Source organism: Crocodylus siamensis, chromosome 2 (assembly GCF_052110815.1).
Source record: "Crocodylus siamensis isolate JL-2025a chromosome 2, ASM5211081v1, whole genome shotgun sequence".
Classification (NCBI taxonomy): domain Eukaryota; kingdom Metazoa; phylum Chordata; order Crocodylia; family Crocodylidae; genus Crocodylus; species Crocodylus siamensis.
In genome coordinates, this window is record NC_143396.1 from 194571277 (window position 1) to 194592999 (window position 21723).

Genomic DNA, 21723 nt, shown 5'->3' on the forward strand with positions numbered 1-21723 from the left:
CCACAACCCGTGCATAACAGCTGGCCAGAACTGTACTGCCCCTTGACCTCTATCATCTGCATGTCACCCACAAACATTGTGCCCAGGCTAATTTGAGGTGGGGGCGGGGGGAGGGAGTAGAATACCCCTACTTCTGGGATTCTGGGGATCTGTCCAAGGCCTCTGCAGCTTTTAAACAGCCCCTGAGCGAGGAGTTCTCAATTTTTGTTCCTGAGCACCCCTCGCCCCTGCATACTATAAAACCTCTATGGCCCACCTGTGCATGGATGCAGTGAGCCTTGCCTTCCTGCCCACAAGATGGAGGCTGTGGGGCCAGGTGGGGGCCCATGGGCTGTGGACCCCCAGTTGAGAACCACTACCTTAAGCCACTGGTGAATTTTATTCTATTCCTGGCAATTAACTTGAAGGCCTTGAACAGTTTCCCAGAAACCCAGAAATAGGGGAATCCCTGTGCCTACCCCTTCCCACCCCAAATAAACCCAGGACCCAAACCCTGGTGAGTTGCCATAAATGGAAAGAAATGGATAAGCAGCTCAGGGGAAAAATGCTGTTTAAATGTGTTGGACATTTTACACAGCCCCCAAAATACTCAACTCCCCAGGAAGCCAGAAGCTGCAGTCCAGGTACCTTCCTACCTGGTCGCTCCTAGGGGAAGTCTTAAGGCAGTGGCCTCAGCCAAAGACCTTGTGCAACCTCCTTTAGCATCTAGCCCCCCTCCCCCAACCCAACCAGCCACCCCTTCACCACCACCCCTGATCATCCTCCAGTATACCAAACCCTGCCTGGTACATTGACAAGAGTTGAAGGAAGTGATGAATGGTTTAGTGGGAAGTGCTCTTTAAAACCCACTAAAGCTCCAGCAGCCCCAAGTACCCAGCACACAGGAATCTAAAAGCTGCAGCCCAGGCAGCCCTCTCCCCCCACCTTCCCAACACATTTGGGAGTCCCAGGTAGGGTAGCACCATGTAGATTTTGGTAATAGTGTAGAAATGGTCTTTATTGAACTCAGTGTGAGAAGGAGCATCAGGAAATTGCAGTTGCGCGGGCAATTGAGGACATCATTTTCCTCTACCTTGGTGGCCAATCAGCTTGGGCCTTCATCTCCTGCTCAAGGAATGCTGGGGGAACTGGAGCACTTGCCACTGGGAAGCAGGGTGGGCTGGGTATTCACTACCACCCCCTGGTGGTGGTTTGACAGCACTGCAATGCCTGAAAGGTGACTTCTACTTCATAATCTTTGGGAGCACGTATGTGGACACTGAACTGGGCCAGTTATGAATCAGTTCCCAGTCATTGAGACTCTTGGAATAGTTCAAGTGTGGTCTGTTAGAAGCAGTAAAGTAACTCATGTTCCAGTGGCTATTTAATTTGAAAGGCTGGTCTTTAGAAAGGCTATCCCAGCATTCACCATATTAAGGAATTGGGATATGCATTCTCACTGAAGTGGTTTTAGTATAAGAGTTTCTATCCTAAGCCTTACCTTGGGACCCTGACTTTCCTGATATGTAACACATGCTGCTCCAATGTCTACTGGAATCTACCACCTTACATTTCCCATTTGTATTTAGATTTTGAATGGTGGAACTCCAGACATTCCTTCGGTTGGTTTACTATCTGGGCAGATCCAAGATAATTCTGGTTATCCCTATTCTGACAGTTCCTCCATTCTTGGTAAGCAAAGTCACATGGTGGTTATTTGTATATTTTAGCCTTGTGAACTATATAACTAACTTGCCTTTCTGAAGCATCCACTTAATCATGATATGTGAATTTGAGCTTTACATTATTTTTAGCTATATTTAATACCAGTTAACAGTCTTCAAGTAGAAAATTCCCGAATCGGTAGTGAATAGCCAGTACGAATAGCAGATCAGTCTAAGTAGCAGCATGTGGGGGTGGATTGGGTAATGGGAAGTTAGAAAAACTTCAGAAATGCCCCAGCCAGCCACGATTACCAGCTCATTTATTTTGCTGCTTATTTTGTGCTAGTTGAAACAATTAATCTAGATCCCTACATAGCAAAATTGTTAGGGTAAAATTGTTTTATAAAGATCTCCCCTGTACTATTGTTAAATGTATCTGTCTTTGCTGCTCTTCTCAAAAAGGCTTTGGACCAGCTAAACACCTTTTCTACCTGCAGATGTTTGGATTCAACTGTTGTAGGTTAAAAGTCATATTCAGTTCATTTGATTGCCAACTCAAAACTAAATTTCAGTTTTCTAGAGTTGAAATAATATCCCACAGGTTGTGAGCCTGAGCTAAGCAGTTAATGTCCATAGTGGACAGGGTTTTTTTGGTTGTATGTATCCCCAACCCTTGTCCTCAGGACATGGTAACATTTTATCCATAAATGTTAAGGGGTTTTTTTGTTTTGGTTGGTGGGGGGAAGAGGGGGTAGAGGTTTGGTCAGAAATGAGGTCCCAGCTGCATCCTGAGCCAGGGAATGGGTTTGATAGCAGAATAGTCAGGCATTCTTTTGTCCACCATCAATCTAAGTTGACATTTTTTCTGAGCAGTCACTTCCAATCTCCCTTTTCTGAATAGAAGCAAGCCAATATAATCACATACGTTACTTCAATTTCCTTGTCTTACTTTCACAGGGGAGAACTCTCACATAAGCATAGATATGATAGACAATGACCAAGGATCAAGCAGCCCCAGCAATGATGAAGCAGCAATGGCAGTTATAATGAGCCTTTTGGAAGCAGATGCAGGTCTCGGTGGCCCTGTAGATTTTAGTGATTTACCATGGCCCTTGTAAATACTACACATTGCTTCAACAGCTGAATATCAAAGTGCATTTATTGGTGGAGTTCTACAGTCTGTGAAACTTGTTGGATTATGAGAAGCTTTTATGTCTGAATTTCATAAAAGCCATATCAGAACTCATCCTACCTTGTGTAATTTCAGACAAAGTGGAGAAACCCACTACAGTGTTTTTGCATCATTGATTTGGTTAGCTGTGTATAGCTTGCATTACTTGTATATTTTGGATTTTTAAAAAAAAAAAAAAAAGCATTGTGAGACTTGGCACTGGCATCATTGGTAGCTTTTATATGCAAATGGTCATTTCAGATGTATGGTGTGTTTTTACACTACAAAAAAGTCCCCATGTGGATATTTCTTATACTAATTGTATCATAAAGCTGTTTATTCTTTATTGTAAGAATCCTTTACTATAAATATTGTTAAAGTGTAATGTATTAGACAGTTAAATATTTTTAAAAATAAATGTTTCCCTTGTTCTAAAATGGAGCATTTACTTTGATAAAATAAATTTGATAAAACCCTGCTTAAAAAAAACATGCTAGAACCTATTTGATTGCCTACCACTTTTTGGGGGGGGAAAAGGGGTGGAGATTAAAACATTCACAATAAAGGTTTAAACTACCTCAGTGCTTTGAACCTTCTCTCTCTCTCTTTCACACACTTAAATTGGTAGCTGCATTAGGTTATTTTGTTAGCTTAGTTTCATGCCTCGTATCTGCAAGTATATCAGTTTACTCAATGGAAAAAATGTTTAGCATTGTTGCTTTTTCTTAAGTTCCAATCAGTGCCTGAAATCCCAAGAGAAAAGGAAATCTATACACTGTTCTTTCAGTCCTTACCATGTTTCCTCCTTGCTTCAAAGCAATAAGGGAGGAGCCACTGGAAATTCTGTACTATACATTTATCGCTCATGCCCCCCTGAATTTATCAGAAGCAGGTTAAAATAATGGAAACTTTATTTGAATGAACCTTGACTTTACAAGTACAATCATTTAATAACTGAAGAGCGAACCATTTCCATTTTCTTATTCCACAACACTTATGAAAAGTTTAGTAAATAAATAGTTCTGTGAACAGATTAAGGTAAGGCAAAATTTAAGATAAAGCCCCTAACAGTTGTTCACAACCCCTGAAGATGGCTCAAGCTGCAAACAAGTGAAAAAAAATTCACTGAAGAAATTGGACTTGACCAGGATGTTACATGGGTAATTGAATTGCCCTCAATCCAAAAACCCCTGTGGGAAGGACTTGTTTTGTGCTCGACCATATGCAATACATTTAAAAGGGTCAGTCTATTCAGAGCAAGTTATTTACATGTAACTGAATAGACAGACTTTGATAGAAGCACTTTGTTTAAGTTAGCATTGTGCAACATTTATAAAAAAAATGGCTTTGAGAATTCTAGTTATCAACCATTTAAAGTGCTACTATCAGTTCTGCTTCTTACCCACTGCGTAACAATATTATTGAAACCACCCACCAGATCCCATTGTTTTGATGGGCCTAGAGCAAGGAGAGTCCAGCATACAAATAACCAATGTCACAAGCCTACTGGTAAACAAATACACGTATGTAACTGGAACCTCAGAATGTTAGAGCTGTACTCTTGAAAATTATGATCAAATACTCCTTTGGTCTTTAAAAGAGTCCATACTGCAATATCCTAAACACTTTGTTACACAATGAAGAAAAGCAGGAATTGCAGTGTAGTATGAGTTGAGTACAGTCATCTTAAAGTAGCATGCTTCTGTTTGAGTAAGTCTGGATCAGAGTCCTGGATTTTGCCCCTCAGGATCCACATCATTGTTGTTGGGTGGAGGATGAATAGGCAGAATATCTAGCTCATCCACTTGTGGTGTGGGGTGCATTACCACAAGCTGGTCCTGGGGAATATCTGCTGCAGCTGCTGCTAGATTTGTTATAGATTTGCTTTTTACACACTGAAAGTCAACATGTCGACTCTTTCCCTCCTCCTTTTCCCATGACATGCGAATGAATGGCCTCTGGACATAGTTGTAAATCACCTCGGGCCTCCCACCTGGTCTCTTCTTCACTTTTTCTTTGTATGTGGGGTAACCTATAAAACATTAAGTTGACACAAAGTAAGAAGCTCTTACAAGCTAGTCTGTCAGTGTGCCCACAGCCGGTAAGTGGAAGGACACAAAAAAGGAGCAAATCAATTTCCCTACAAATATGCTGAATAGTGGCAGGCACCAAGTTGCTCCCTCCACCCAATATCCTGCATTCTCTTGCCCTAAAAACAGGTCAAAAGCTTGCAAGCGTCAGCTGAAATGCAAAGCAAAAGGATGCTAAGACTATTTATTCACAAGCCACTCCTTTCAGACCTACAGAACCAAGCTACATATTTTTCCATCCTGGCAGAGCCCAATAAACGATTTTCTCAGAAAATATGGCCTAGAGTAAGGGAAAAAGCACAAGATGAAATCCCCATAGCGGTGGTACTACAGGCTGCTGTCTCAAGTTCCCTGGGTTGGAACCAAAAACACCGTTTTTCTTCATTGTAAGCAACTTAAGTCACATACAGACATTCAGTTTCTACCAGAACCAAAGTATGTGCACATATTTGAGCTTTTTCCTCCCAATACACAAAGCCTCTCTGGGAGAAAAAAACCCCGCAATTACAATGATGTAGAAATTGCTCTTGGGAGTTTCCTGAACAGCTGCACACTTTCTCTCAGTTCAGCTTCTAGAGACTAGAAGCAGTACAGCTAGGGGAAAGGTTCTGGGTCTCTGAAGGCATAGGGTCATCTTTGTCAGGAAAAAAGTTACACGGGAGAGCTGCTCTCATCTCCTTCTAACTCAAATTACAATGCTCAGTTGCTGGGCACCATGAGCTGGGCAGCTCCATGCCTGCTTCTGACACCAGAGTCCCCAGTGTGAGAAGCAAGCGTTGGGTTTTGGTCAGCTGCTCCAGTCCCTTGGGCATAGGAAGACTAGAGCAGCCCATGTTTTTCTGATTCCAGCAGTGGAAAGTTTCTACTATTAGAACTGAACAGAAAGCACTGCAGCAAGATGACAAACTAGAATTTGGACATAAGCAAGGAATGAACAAGTTAGTTTCTGCCACTAGTGGCTGAGGTTCCACTCCACAGCCTCCTACAAACCAGGCTGCAATACTGTAGAATAAATCCATGCCATGAGGTATTCCAACTTTTAGATCCTCTTATGCCTCAGATTAATCTAGCAAAATGGGTGGCTGATAAAGGAGTTATAAAAGAAACATTCTGCAGAAACAAATCAATATAAAAATGACCTTTTAAATTAAGAATCATTTAAATTGCTACTTACCTTCAATACCCAGTCGAATCTTCTTGAGACCCCTTTCCTTCAGAACAGATTTGGCCACATCTCTGTTTTCAATGTATTTGAAGAACCTGTATAATTTTGTGCTGTAAATTACTTAAAAAAAAATAAAAAAATCCACATTTCAGTGATAAAATTGTACTGCAAATTTGTAACCTGTGCTTATCTTCTTAAGGTTAAAGCAAAAGCTAAAACCTAGCTCCAAGCTGCTAAGTTCCCAGTATAGTTAGCAGGAAAGCAACCCAAGACTGAAGCATGAGTTCTTTTTCATCCTTTGGCCTCTTCGATGTCACTTATTTGAGGAAGATTCATTCAAAAGGTCTCAGAGTACATATTGTAGAAGACTGAAATCTAAGGATAAAAGTAGTGTTGCTGCAAACAGTTAACTCTGGTGGGCTGGGCATTTTCTCCTACCGGTGTCACTTATGCTTTTGAAAGAAATAAGAATGGAAATATAACAGAGTGCAGAGCAAACAGAAAAGCCCCCCAAACAAAGCTCTAAGAGTGCTTCTGAATATTATAGGCACTGCTGTCTGCCCATATTAAAAATTCTTGCCAACCCACTGGCAAACAGATTAGAAATAACAAGTTTTGAAAGGAGACTAAATACAGATTTGCTGCCCCTGCCCTCTTCCCTTTTCAGATGGTATACATTACATCTAGAAGATTCACAAAAAAGCTCCTAGAGCAGCCATGTAAAACTCCCATGTTAAGTGTGCTGTAAGGCAAAGTTATAGACAGTTTTCACGCCTTTAAGATTCCTGGAAAGCAAGGCTCAGCCTTCCTGTGTTACCCTGCCGAAGTGGTAATACTGACATTGAAGCTATTTTTTACTCCCCTTCTTCCCCACTTAAATATTTTGGGAAGCTGAAGTTTATTATTACAATTCACCATGACAGTTTTGGTAAAGCTTTAAAAACAAACAAACAAAAAAAACCCTAATCTAAAATGTCAGCACTTGCCGAAGAAACAGGAACTCTTTATAAGATGCCTTTTATTTTATTGGAGCATAAATAAATAGCCACATATTTGAACATAAAATGCCTAAAGTTATCATGCATGAGCAGAAGGGCACTTCATTAACAATGGCCAATTTATCTAAGCACCAAACTGTTAAAAAGAAACCAAACAAAAACCCACAATGAAGACAACACCAGGTACATGATCTATTTGTTTTCTAATTTATGTCTGCGTTTAACACAAAATGGTCAATAACAACCGTTTGCCAATTGATTTGGACTCTCTATTTTAAGGTACACATCCCTTACTGTCTGGTGCCCTTTTGGTAAACACTTTGCTTTGAATGGATTGGAACTTAACGCTATTACATTTGTTTAACGTTAACCCCAAATTATATGTCCACTACCAGAATTAGATATGTTGTAAAGCTCTGGTAATAGTGCTTGTGCTTAATACTGATGCAGCATTAAAGGACATGTGATAGTACTTTGGTAGAGGCCCTTATAGTTAAATTCAGTGCTAAGCATAAAGCCAGACTTACTTTGTGAATATTCTTCTCCCATCTGTGGAGGATACTCTTCATCCCAATCTACCACATCATCATCTGTAAGCACCACAATGTGACACTCTCTCTCACCACTCTGGGCACTGGCTACCATTAGTGGGAGAATCATTTCTTCCAAGTAGAACTCAAACTGTTTGCGAGCCCCATCATTCGATAATTCATGCATAAGAGCACCTAAAAAAAAAAAAAAAATTAAAATCAAACCTCAAGGAGATATCATTTGGAAGCTTGCTAAAGAAGGTTTGGCTGGAATTAAAAACTGAACAGAGAGAAAAAAAAAAAAAAAAAAATCAGCATGTGTCAGGTAAAACACTGTTTGGTGCTTTATTATGAGCAAAATCAGAACCACCTTCCAGTTTACTGACTACCAAGAACGTGTGTCAAAAGTCTGTGTTAGGAGGACTCTCTTGCAGTTTGCTATCCCTGTCATATAAAATAATTTGATTATTTTAGTGTTGTATGGGGATAAATCTGATCTTGAAAATCAATATTGTAATTATTTATAAAAGTATCTGAACCAATGAGTGCAGATAGTGAATCTCAATTACACAAGCTAAAGTTCAAAAGAAAGCATCTTAAACCTCAGATGTTACACCATTAAGGAATCCCTAGGGCAGTATCATGTGTGGCTGTATACACCCTTTCCACAGAGTTCACACTTGTGAGCACCAGCCCTTTATGTGGGACATTATTTTGAATTTTATTCCAGTAATAAGTTTAGTAGTTCTGGAAATAATTCTGCTGACATACTTAAGTCAAGATGAAATAACGTGCAATTTATGACAAATACAGCTGTGCCAGCAAAAGCAAGACTGCTTCTGTTATCATTATAGCTTCTCTCTCAATTTCTAATTAAGTAACAAATGAGGAGAGCTTTATGTATAAGGAGAGCTTTATGTATACACCACTTCTTGACTTTATTCCCAGAAAGATTTCTGCTGTCAACCAGCTGCTACCATTTCTCAATTTTACACAGGGAAATAGTGAACAAGGAAGGGCTTAATTTTTTAATGACTCTTGATTGAAAAGATGAGCTGCTCTGGTGCATGGGGAGATGGGAAGAAAAGATAGATCTTATTCCCACAATAGTTTATACATTCCAGATTATATTCTAGCAGTAATATCAGAAACTTAAAAAAACCCTAGATTTATGTTAACATCTGTTCACTACCATTCTGTTTTCAAAGAATCCATACTTACTGAGATCTCTACATTTGATAGTACTGTATTCAAACGAGATACAAAGGTAGTCGCATGCTTCTCTTAGTTCGGGAATAGATATTCCATCGGGACAACGTATTACCCCAGTTTTGTAGTAATCCTTATAAACAAAAATGTATTTATATATAAATTACTGAACCAAAACAACTACTAATAAAAAACAATTAATTCCTTATTACAGGACCCTTTCATATCAATAAACTTTATATTCCCTCTCCCTCCCCTTCCAAAGAATAGAGATTGAACTACATGATTAGACATTAAAACATATTTATCCTCAGATTTACCAAGCTTTCACAGTAAAAACATAATTTAAGTAGTTCAAGTTTTAGACATATTAGGTTTTTATTATTAGCGCTTAGCTTTATGCTGTTTATTATTTACACATCATTCAGTTTCTGCTGCAACACAGCTCAGTCAACAAGGCAGAACAGCAGATGAGCCACATTGCAATAGTTAGAGGGGCCTAGTTCTCTTTAAAGAGTGAATTCTGCTATTTTCTGCCGGGACATAGGCCACCTGGAAAATTTTTTTTACAATAAGTTGTGTTAACAAGTGTACTCTGCTGCAAAAGAAACAAGAACGAGAGCTAATAAGACATCCAGATGGTATTTTGAATAATTTTTCCCTCCCAAAATGGAGGTTTAAAAATCTTCCAGGTTCTTTGATTTTTGAGAATGCACTAAACCCCAACACCTACAGACAGAAGAACTGTATTTAAAATGAGGGGGGTGGCCTCTGACAAAGTTAATATTTTGAAAATCTTATGTCTGAGGCAAAGTGACGCACAACAAGCACAGAGAAAAATATTACCATCGAAAGCTGTCCAATTTGTATTATATATCTGCGTAAACTCCCCCCCCCATCTCAAGTGTTCAACTTTTCTAATCTTGGGGATCAAGAAATCTAAACGAACATGAGGTGAAGTCATACACACATCATCCCTGCTATCTGAAATAAAAGCTTACCAGAATAGCACGAAACACAGTGGAGCCAATTCCTTCAGCTACTTCATACTCTCCCTTTTCATTAGGACGTGTGAAGTTATGTTCTCTGCCTGATCCAAACATCCTGTTCAGGATTAAAACTTATTTCAGATTTCCAAGAAACTTTGGATATGACAAAACTACAAATGACTTGGCAGAGATTTATGATCCGTTTCGTAAGTTATACACTCTATAAATAAGGTATTACAGATGCATTCTCTTCAGTTAAGTCTGAGCTAAGACCACTGGGGAACCCCACCGCCCTACAAATGCAGACTCTAAATTAAACTGTTTCTAGGTAGTAGAGCTCAGGAAGAAAAGGCAATCTCCATTCTTCCATGCTTCACAAACTGGGAATGCTCCCATTTACAGTTTAAAACAGAAATATTTCATTCAATTCCTTGGAAGAATGGATATCTAAAAATATATTTACCTTGGCTATTCTCGCCTGTATCTTTTAAAAGAAAATCTGCTTGAAAACAAGGTTAAAAGAAAAAAAAAAAACGATATAGGTGACACACAAACAGCCCTGGAAGATTTCAGTGGAGGGAAAAAAAAAAAAAAAAATCAGACTTGGGAGATGTTTTTTCTGTTAAGAGGATTAGACTAAACACCTGGCACCTCAAACGCCATCTACCTACCTGTTTAAAAAGGTAAAATCTTAAAAGTACAGATTGAGTCCTAGACAACATTCATCTGCCCTCCAAAATTAAGCAATTTAACTAGTTGCCAGTCTGTCTCTACATCTCCAGCCCCTCACATTTTATTCAGATTTGTTCATTCATCTATTCCTCACCCTATAAAATATCCCAAATTTCTTCTTTCAGTGCTTTCAGTCCCAATACTAACTTCCTCCAGCTGAAAAGGGCAACATGCAGCCCCTCTACGAACCCACAGAGTTGCTACCTTGAAAACTGCTTCTGCTCCAGTGCAGGAGCAAAAGGCCTGCACTCTTAAAGACGGCGTGCTTCGTCTCCGTAGCAGTCCTTGCCTGGGAGCAGAGGTGCCCAGGAATGCCACTCGATCACTACCATTAGACTCCTTCTAACTGCCTCTCCTTGTCTCCCCTTGGCTTGTATCTTCCTTCCCTCATTTCTTTCTTGGTCCACTTCTCATTGCACTTCAATTCCTGGATGCTTTTTCCCCTATAAAGGGTAGATGGGCTACCATAATGAAAGGGTTTGCCTGTGCCACAGCTTACTGAGACTGTACAAATTTTAGTTAGCTCTGGTGGTTACAAATGAATGAACCTGAAAATATTAAACAGTGATGTGGCACAAGCACAAGTCTCTGCTGAGAAGCTACACACACACACACACACACACACACACGCTACTCAACGCATCTGGATATCTAACAAAAGTCAGATACCAGTTGAGAGAGAAAATACACACTTTGAGTGTCAAGTGTCCATGTGCATCCTACAGACAGAGAAGACTAATAGGTAGACCTCAATCTTACCTCTCTGGGTTTCAACAGTTTAAGGTTCAAACTATTTTACGCTTTTTAAAGAAACCATATCTACGATTTGACATTCTACCTCTGGAATGAAAAGTTGTATTCTTTTACAGGAAGGCATGAAGGCATTTTTTTTTTTTTTTTTAAACACTAGCAGTGCACCAATAAAGATTTTCTTGGCCGATACTGATAGCCAATTATTCACCAGGCATATCAGCCGATACCAATCTAAAAGCCAATTTACAGGAATGCAGCCTGGCAGTGCCCTGCAGATAAGTCTAAGAAGGGGAAAGGGCGTGGGGGGGAGAGATCGAGGCCCCCATTGGGAGGGAGGGAGCAAGGCAGGTGCAGTGGTAAGCACTGCCCAGCCAGGGCGGAGAATGGGACTCCCCCGGGGCCAGGAGCAGGACAGAACCGCAGGTGTTCTATCCTGCTCTCAGCCGGGGGGGGGGGAAGGAGGGCAGCGGCGGGTCTCATTTACTGCCCTAACTGGGCAGTGCCTGCCCCTGCCCCACACTCTCCCTCTCACCGTGGGGGCCTTGATCTACACCCCCACACACACCCCCCTTCTACTCCACAGACTTATCTGCAGGGTGCTGCTCTCCAACCTGACAGGCTGCATTCTTGGCCATGTGCATGCATGCAGCTGTGCACAAGCACATGACATTCAATCAGTGACATTATCAGCTACACCAGCCAAAAAAAGCCGATAGCCAATAATGTTAATTTTCCTTTTATCAGTGCCGATCTGATATGCAACCGAGATACCAGTGCACCTCTACTTTATTTACCACAGCACTACTATCTAGCTTTTATATTTTGCTTTAAGAAAACACCCAGTTGTGTTTCTTCTAGGTGTACATGTACACAGTAAGCACTGATTCCAAACTGATTCCTTGTTTTGTATTAACAAGGGGTAGAACAAGTTCAGTGAGTGAAGTTGAACTTTTATATAAATGCCCTTTTAAAAAAGGAAGTCAATTTTAGGATTATGAAAGATAAAAGCTCATTGTCTACTAGGCTTGAGGCAAAGCCTAGTAGACACTCTCCACTTGAAACTGAAAGAATGAGCAGAGCTTAAGTAGATGGGTAAAGGCCCATTCCTGGAACATGAAAATCTTACTTAGTGCCTCTTATGCTATTACTGACAAGAAGCAGCTTTAAAATAAAGTTATTTTTAAACCACTACTTCCATAGTTTTATTAACCTAGTTTTGAACCTGCAGAAATGTAGAATAAGCTTGTTCTTTTGACAAGTCCCTGAGGATAGACAATTCATTTAATAGCGTTTGCCAAGGGGAAAATTCTACTGTGTCAGTCACTGTATACCTGTACTTAAAGTCAGTGTCAAGGGCAACTATTCTGTTATGTTGCTTTACATGAATATGCAATTTCTGTTAACATGCACAAAACTATCAAGCACACTCCTTTCATTTATGACATTACCTAAGTTGGTTACCTAAGAAGGAAACCAAAGATGGAATATGGAACATCAGGCAAGATTCTCTCTCTTGTTTTCACGAAAGGACAATCCACTTACTATTACTTCTCAGGCAATTTAAACCAAAACCCAAGATTGGTAGAACTGAGGGAAAAAAAACCCACCCCTCCAGCTCAGTAGGCACTGCCACCTGACATACTTAAGTTATGACACCTAGGACCTGTGCTAACAGGCAATCAAATCTCACATGAGCACACCTCAAGACTCAGTGAGAGACTGGCACAGCTGCTCTATGTCTCAGCACACAAAACAAGGTGCTTTAACATAGACAAGTGCCACTTACCACCACAGTAAATGGCCCACCATTTATACAAGGAATGAGGGGGACTACCCTGGAGCTACAAATAATGAGCCACAGGGTCTTTTCTTACTAAATTTAAAACCCATACCCAGAATATGAAAGTAATTCAACTATCTGCAACATACTTAAGGATGCTAGCTAGCTTTTGCTGACACTGATAACAGCTCTTATTGCAAGGATATCACTCAGGCTTACAGAAAGAGAAAACTGCTTCCAAGGACAAGAATGTAATGGCTTTCAATATCTTTAGGATTTGGCAACTGGAACAAGATAATCCATATTTTCCTAAAAAGATTTCTTTCATTGTATTCCAAACACTGGTTATGTTCCTTGTTTTGTGCTATATAAAAGGAAAGACATACAGAAGTTGTCCAGCTAATCCCTTACACTCACTCCTTCAATTCAGAGCTAGTTAGAAAGTCTTGTGCTGATTTTGGAGACATCCATAAAAAATGAGTACTACAACAATGCTTCCAATTTATAAATGAATACTGAGCTTTTGCTTGGATAGTTTATTAGCAACAGCTCCATTTCACAAGTTTCTCCCTATAAATTTAAATTGTTATTAACTTGGTCATAAAAATCACATGCAGCCAGTGGAATAAAATTCAGTTGTGTTGCTTTTTTGTATTTGAAAGGTAAACAGATATAAAACGGGGTGCTCAACCTCCAGCCCAAATGTGGTCTGCGGAGCCTTAGACTCCGCGGGGCTCCCCACAAGTTGAGAAGTTTGGCAGCACAGGAGCTGTTACATTCAATACAGCCCCTGCCAAATTCCAAAAACCCCAAGCCGTGCACAGCAGGTTGGGGCCGAGCCCTGCCCCACCCCGCCCCTCCAGCCTGTTCTCCACCTCCTTGCAGTTAGATCAGGGCTCTCTCCCTCCTCACAGCTGGCTCAGGACTGGGACTGGACCATGCCCCCTACCCTGTCCCATTGCTCTGCATGGCTGGATGGGGTTCTACCGCCACTGCCCCAAATACTGGATCAGGACCACCAGCTGGATCCAGGCTGCAGACAGACTGGGCACTAGCTATCCCGTCGACCAGCCAAAAAGACTGAGCACCACTGATGTAAAACAACCGAGCAGACAGACACATAAGAATAGCTTAATTTAAATTTAAAGCAATTCAAATGGCTTCGTGGAAATGTTATTTCAAACATGCTATTCCGTAATTATAAGATAAAAATGGGACCAACCTGCCCAACATTGTATTAGGCTGCGCAGTAAAGATGGAAGGGTCTACAACAAATCTCGTGTTGTCTACTATAAGTGTTACTCGTTCAGAGGTCCGTACGTTCCGAGCTCCCTCTTTTCCATTCTCATATACAAATACCATTTCCCCACCAATCTTGCAGCTCCCATCTGAACTTGACTGGCTGCTGTTTCTACTGCTATTCCCAACACTGGAACCATTTGGGGAGGTTTTCTGAGGGCGAGGACTGCTTGGTCGAGACGAACTGTGATCCTTTTCACGATCTAACAGACAATGAAAATCAAAAGAAAAGGCAAGGGCAGAGTTCTAGGTTACCTTATATCAGAGACAAAAAGATGAGTGAAAACACGCAAGTTATCAATTTGGCAATGCACCCAAATCTTGTTCTATATGCAGCTAATAATTCTACTTAATGTTCCAATTATTATAGGTTTCTTTATTTTAATGTATTTATTTATTTACTGAAGATGGCAGCCTCTGTTACAGCAACTTGGAAAGAAACTACATATTCTTCTCAAAAAGTTGCAAACATTCAGTATGTATGGGAAAAGATGCTACAGGCCAGACACAGTAGCTGGTATTTCTTTCTGGATTATATGTGTGTTTATGCATGTATATATTTTATACAGCACTGCTTCGTCTACAAGGTTGAGAATGATTTCAGAGCTTACATTATAAACAAAATCTGATATCATACAGAAATGAGTTGTTTTATCAGTTGAAGTAGAACTGATTACAGCTTTACCAGAAAAAAGGATTAAAAAGAGTAAATTACAGTTAAATGGAGAACTTACGACCAGCAGAGAGAAAGTGGTGGTAGCAGAAGGAATGCTGTAAGTTTCCCCCTGAGATGCACTGTATTTAAAAAAGCTGGTAAGAGGCTTTTAGATATAGCCCAGTAAGTGTAGAAAGTATTTTTTTTGTTATTGTTGTGCTGAATGATTTCAGGAATCAGTGATAATTGCTGAATTGCTTAGTTGTCAGAGCCATTCACACTCTCCAGAACTGAGGCAGTTCTCAAAAGGACACCTGCAGTATATGCTCTATTCTGCATCAGTTCTGGGAAGAAAACTGGTCTTTCTTTGCATCTTTTTTTCTCCGCTTTCTTATTCCTTGCACTGTGGCAGTACATGCATGCATGTATGCACGCGCGCGCGCACACACACACACACACACACACACACGTGAAAAAAACCCACTAGCTTCTGAATAGGGGTGCATCAATAGAGATTTTGGGAGCCAAAACCAATAGCCAACATTTAAGGACGCATATTGGCCAATACCAATCCGATTTCTGACATGGCTGCCTCCAGCTGGTAAGTTCAGTGTGATAGAAGGGGAGGGGGAAGGGAAGGGGTGTGAGAGGGCAGATCAACACCCCTCATGGCAAGGGAGAAGGTAGGGGCTGCCCAGGTGGGGCTGGGGAGCAGCTCCCACCACTGCTTGCACCCCAGGAGGGCACGGGGGGCGGTCCCTGGATCTGCAAGGGGTGGGGCAGGGGCTGGGCTTGGAGCAGGTGCTGGGAGGATGCTGCATCCACCCCAAATTTCACTGCCGCTCCACTACCAGTGCCACTGCTGCCAGCCGCTGGGCACAGCCCTGACTCAACATCCCACCACCACCCACCTGCCTGGAAGAGTCACCGCCCCCCTGGGAAGCGCCTGCAGCTGCCCCCTCCTTTCCTCACCACAGGGGGCATTGATCTGCCTCCCCACCACCATGCCCCTTCCCTCCCCTTCTACCACACCAAACTTACCAGCTGGAGGCAGCTCTCCATGCTGCTGGCTGTGCTCTTCACTGCCTGAGTGCTGTACTGTGGCTCCATGCAGCACAGGCATTTATCGGCCAAATTATCAGCCCTATCGGGCCGATACCCAATACAGCCAGTTTTCTTTATATCAGTATTGATCTGATATCGGACTAATGCACTGGTGCACCTCTACTTCTGAATTCAGGTTGGTATCTGGCCTATAATGTTTTTACCTACAAACTGAATATCTGTACTTGTGTCTAAATATTAAAAAGATGTGGAGGTTTAATAACACAGGATTTTTAAATACATCACATAGTAAAATACAAGGAAGCTCATTTTTACAGCTGCTTTTGAAACTGGTAAACAGTTGATGTTACTGTTCCTTGTTAATGCTGACACTTAACTCTTTCTGAAATGACAAAGGGAAAAAAAGCCTTTTTCTAAAAAATACTATTGTGTACCCTGATGCAAAAAACTTTTTGTACATATTTCAATCTAAAGACCATCTTAAATCAATAGGATTATTTCTGAGTAAAGTTATATAATACGCAGCGTTTGGAGAACTGGGATCTAATTTGCAATACTGTGTTTTGTCTACAGTGGTTCTGTAAATTCAAATTAAAATATACCCTACCAGTAATGACATTTTAAAAAATGTATAAAATATTGAACTATGACTGTAGTAGTACAGGTCTTAAATAAGATTTCTTGTAAGTCAAAAGTTTTTGTATTTGAAAAACAAGGGGCGGGGGGAAAAGGAGGCAATAACTCAAAATCCCAAACCTGATCCATCTGGGTGCAGAGTCTAGGGGTAAAAATGATTAAAAGGATAAGGAATAGCATGGGGTGAGAGATGTTACAGATACCAGGAACAAGAAGGTTTAGTAAAGATATTCAAAATAATAAATTATATAAAGACTTGTTCACAATTTCACAAGTTGCAAGAACATCTGCCTTGCCATTTTATCATTAAACTGATGATTAATAAAGAGAGGTTGAAGAGTGTTTGGTTAAACACACTTCCTCCCTTCTTCCCCACAACAGCACTGAACAGTTCCCAAGGTCAAACAAACTGAAGGGCTTTAAAAAAAATAACAAAAAGAAAAGGGCATTTCCCAAACCTCCCCTCAAATATTTAGGGGACTTCAGTGGTTAGATCCATGCTCCAGCAATGTATTATCTTATAGCTTATTGTAACTTCCTAGAAATTATGAAGATTAAAGCAGCAGGGGGTAACCTTTTTGGTAGGTATGCCACAAGTTAGCCCTGAATCCTCACATAGTCCTAGTCCAATTCCCTTCCTATTTTCTGTTCTCTACTCTGTCCTCCCCGCTGAACTCATGCTCTGCTTTCTGCCCCTTTCTCACTGCCCAATTCACTGCTTTACCTTCTGCGTCCTGCCTAATCTGCTGCTGTATTTCCTGTCCCTTCCCTGATACTTTGCATGCCCCACAAAGAGGCTGCCTGTGGCACTCATGCTGCAGGCTGGCCACCCCATACTAGAGCATCATATAGATACTGGAGTCTCATATGAAAAATAGGAATGACAAGCCAAAAGATAACAGAGAGAATATCATGCCTTTGGGAGCAAGTAGAAATGGTACTACTGGAAGCCTGCATTAAAACAAATAATTAGCAATACTTTTAAGACTCCCCCCCGCCTTACTGTCCCTCTACAATGAAAAAAATAAAATACAAAATTAACCAAATTAATGGATTACATCTTTGAAACACGCATTTGACACCAACATACCTCCATGATGTTGTCTTGTTGGTGAAGTAACGTTCCTGATGCATGGAGTGAGCTGAGACTCTACTCTTTCGTGGGATGAGTCACGTGATCGATCACTTGACCTTCGTCTGTCTCTTGATCTCTCATGTCCACCACTAGCACCATGGAGGCTCATTTTTGTATGGTCTTTAGCAACACGAGATGGGGTACTAAAAGGAAAAAAAAGAATACTCAGCAATCTACAATCTTAGTCTAAAATAATCTAGAATACATTTAGTATTTGCAATTCACTCAAGGGGCTTGAAAACTAGATCAATGCTACTTACCTCCACTTCTTTGCTACACCATTCCTATATTTCCACTCCTGCAGACTACTGTTTAGAATCACAAACAAATAGCAAGAATTAGGTGTGGTCGATCCTACACAGCTTGGCCAGCAGAATTCAAGTTCCGCTGGCAATACTATTAGTGTATCCAGACTCACACTCCCCATTGTGGCAGAGACCTTTCCTTTTTACAGTTCTGCAAGCAACAGAAAGCTTCTGTTGCCACAGTGAAGCTGCCAGAAGTGCTTAGAGATGTGCCCATGCTTTCTGCTGGCTGTCTGTGGCCTCTTTAAAACAGCTGGTCCCTTCCAGAGTCCACCTTGCACAATGTCAGCAGCACAACTCCTGTAGTGGAGCTGTGCTGAGCCAACAGAAGTCATAAGAATGGGGACACGTTCAGGTAGCTGCTGTTTATTGGCAGAAGGCTGGCAATGTAGACAACACTGAACTTAGTACTGAAAGCTAACTAAAGTAAAATGCCACAGACTACTTCATGGTTTGAATCCGAATTCACAGAAACATTTGCAGACCTGTTAAGCCAAAGCAGAACTAAGGCATATAATAAAAATAGACTACTGCAACATAATAAGTAAATAGTTAAACAGACAAAACACACACACACGGACACAATTTGCTACAAAGACAATGCCATGCAATTAAAAGGAAAAAGGTCAGGTTTATTGCAAAATCGAAGAAGCTTGTGAGAAAGCTTTTAGATAAATAAGATGGATATATTTTATTCTAAAATCCTATTATGTTTCCCCTTAAGTAAAACATCCCCTTCAGTTTACTGAAAGAGAAGGTTTCAGTCGTACTTTGGCATCTGGAAAAAAATGAATTTAGTCATTTTTTGTTGTGCCAGTTGAAAGAAATTGGAAATAAAGCAGCCCACAAATCATATCAATCCAGCAAACTAAGCCGTTAAAACTGAAGTTGTTAAAAAAGAAAGGTCGATGGTATTGTTAGTAAGAAGTACTCACATACACTTTAACTTTAGCTTGGCTGCCTAAGGTAGAGTTTAAATCACAAGGCTAATGCAGGCCATATTATGTTGCATTTCTCCATTTAAATAAATTGATTGAGTTACTTACACCTGCAAAAATTTCAAGGTCCATAATTTCAGACTGTATCAAACAAAGATGCTTAGTTTATGGCACTTTAAAACACATTTTTATTCCCACTACTGCAGCATGGTACTAAAAGGACTATGTAGAAACACTTAAATCAGCTTCTTAGCTACACTCCTATCAGCATAGACATGACTTAAGTTCCTGATCTTTTTATTGTAGAAGTGCACCAATACATTGGTCTGATATTGGATTGTTACCAATATAAAGAAAATTGGCTGTGTTGGAAATTGGCCCAATGGGGCTGATAACTTGGCCAATAAATGCCAGTGTGCACACACAGCTGCAATGAAGTTGCGTGGAGAGCTGCTTACAGCTGGTAAGTCCATTGTGGTGGAAGGGGAGAGGAGGCTAGATCAAAGCCCATATGGTGAGGGAGGGAGGGGGCATGGGCAGGTGCTCCCCAGCCACAGCAGGACATGGGACAGGGGCGCAGCTTGTGTGTGTGGGGTAGGAGAATGGCTCCTGCTGCTGCTTGCACCCAGATCTGTGTGGAGCAAGCAAGCAGGCTAGAGCTGGGCTCTTCTCACCAGGGTCTAGGCTCAGAGCGGGGGCTACAGAGGGGGTTGCAACCACCCCAGATTTCACCGTAGCTCCCTCCCAGCACTGCTGCATGCCTGGCACAACCCCGGTTCTTCCCGGCGCACAGGAGAATGTGGGGGTTGAGCTAGGCTGCATCAGAAGTGTGGCAGTGGCAGTGCTGGGAGGGAGCTATGGCAAAATTTGGGGTGGCTTCAGCCCTCTCTGTAGCCCCCGCTCCAAGCCCAGCCCTCAGTGAGAAGAGCTCGGCTGCAGCCTACTCTCTCAAACCATGCAGATCTGGGGAGACATGCCCCCCCCACCCTCCCAGGGTGCAAGCAGCAGCAGGAGCCACCCCACCCATGAGCCATGCCTCTGTCCCATGTCCCACCCCAGCAGCACCTGCGTCAGCCCCCTCTCTCCCTCACCATGGGGGCCTCGATCTGCTCCCTACACCTCTTTCCTCCCCACTCCCCCTCCACCACAACGGGCTAACTAGCTGGAGACAGCTCTCCATGCTTTTTCAGATATCAAATCGATATTGGCCAATATGCTGCCTTAAAAATCAGGTATCTGTATTGGCCCCAAAAATCTCTATTGGTGTACCCTCTTTTATTGGATATCAAAAATCCTACAAAATGATACAAACAACTTTAATCTAGTAAGAATTAGCCTATAACTCCTACAATGTGCACACCCAGTTATTTTCTATTTGTTTGGAGCCAAGAGAGAGGCCTCAAAAAGCCACTTGCTTACTAATTTATGAATCCCACACAACAGTCACAAAGAAGAGAGGTTAAAGAAATTATTGCATTAGAAGGCTATAACTGGAATGACGACCCAGCTAAAAACTGAACAGGGCATTTTATAAAAATGCACAAGCTAGAGCAGCAAGTTTCTGAAAACTTGCTTTAAAAGAGGCGATTAGAAATCATTCAACTAGAGGCAAGAAACTCAAAAATCACTCAGAAGTAAAGCACCCAGCATAGCACATTTCAGCTTCCAATGCTACAATGATAGATGCAACATATGATCTTAAATACAGTAAAACAAAAATCTTAATTATCATCACTAGTTAGGCTTGATACCAAGTCTGATACAACACAAAAAGAGGCTACTGAATACCCAAAAGAAAGTGTTGGCAAGTACTATTTATGAGATGTAGACTTTTAATTTTCCATGTAACAAACAGAATTTAAATGAATCTATATTTCTTCCTCACCCACACTGAGTGGGGGGCCAAGAAAAAAAGTTCATATTGATAAAGGAGAAATGTGGTGCAGAGAAAAACTACTGCAATACTGTTTCCTGCCAAGCTTAAAATACTCTGTATGCCTTATTGCATTTTCTGGGTGTGAAGCTGGCCAAGAAATTACTGAACAATGTCAAAAATTTAAAGTCTTGTTTAAAGGAGAATGAGGATCAGATATATATTCCAAAATGAACAAAATCCAAGTGGGCTCTTTAACAGAAACAATATTTTTTTAAGACATACAATATAGATGTATGCATATTCCAAAGTGAGCGCTTATTATCAAGATTTAAGGATTGCTATGGTGTCCCATTTTATTTTTCTACTAGGAAAGGTGAGTACAAGTTAGGCTCACCACAAAAATAAAATTTGCAGGAGAAGTTTCCAAAGTGAAGTCTGCAAACCCTCTCCTTTTCCTTATGAAGGTATTTGCATTTACAGAGTCAGTATTTGCTATCTGCAAAAGAAAAAAGAAGTGATGGGATGCAGCCTAGAGTTAAAACCAGATAGCAATAAAAATCCATAATTTTTACACTAATCTAATATGCTGAGTTTCCACTGTGCATTATGGAAAAGGCCTTACAGTGCCTCAGCAAGGAAGAGATTGCTCAGAGCAGATCTGTCTGAATCAGGGACAGGCAATTAGTTCAGGCGGAGGGCCGCTTCCTGAGTTTTGGGAAGCCATTGAGGGCCACATGACAGGGGGCCAGGGGCA

The 21723-nt window shown here is 41.1% G+C and overlaps 2 protein-coding genes across 9 annotated transcripts in view; one reads left to right on the plus strand and one right to left on the minus strand.

The window, feature by feature from the left end:
* Window positions 1-3913, plus strand: part of BMAL1 (basic helix-loop-helix ARNT like 1) — an 88057-nt gene extending 84144 nt beyond the window's left edge. For all 3 annotated transcript variants that reach the window (XM_090032730.1, XM_090032732.1, XM_090032731.1), the window contains exons 18-19: window positions 1569-1671; window positions 2601-3913. In XM_090032730.1, coding sequence (XP_089888856.1) covers window positions 1569-1671; window positions 2601-2761 — 264 coding nt within the window. In that variant the 3' untranslated portion in view covers window positions 2762-3913. The remainder of the gene's footprint in view (window positions 1-1568; window positions 1672-2600) is intronic.
* The window catches only part of BTBD10 (BTB domain containing 10), a 42714-nt gene continuing 24698 nt past the window's right edge, over window positions 3708-21723 (minus strand). For 3 of the 6 annotated variants that reach the window (XM_090032738.1, XM_090032734.1, XM_090032733.1), the window contains exons 2-9: window positions 18111-18158; window positions 17806-17993; window positions 14283-14562; window positions 9808-9910; window positions 8819-8939; window positions 7595-7792; window positions 6079-6189; window positions 3708-4846 (exon numbers count right to left, since the gene is read on the minus strand). In XM_090032738.1, coding sequence (XP_089888864.1) covers window positions 4536-4846; window positions 6079-6189; window positions 7595-7792; window positions 8819-8939; window positions 9808-9910; window positions 14283-14562; window positions 17806-17959 — 1278 coding nt within the window. In that variant the 5' untranslated portion in view covers window positions 17960-17993; window positions 18111-18158 and the 3' untranslated portion in view covers window positions 3708-4535. The remainder of the gene's footprint in view (window positions 4847-6078; window positions 6190-7594; window positions 7793-8818; window positions 8940-9807; window positions 9911-14282; window positions 14563-17805; window positions 17994-18110; window positions 18159-21723) is intronic. The other 3 variants (XM_090032737.1, XM_090032736.1, XM_090032735.1) reach the window with 1 other exon arrangement.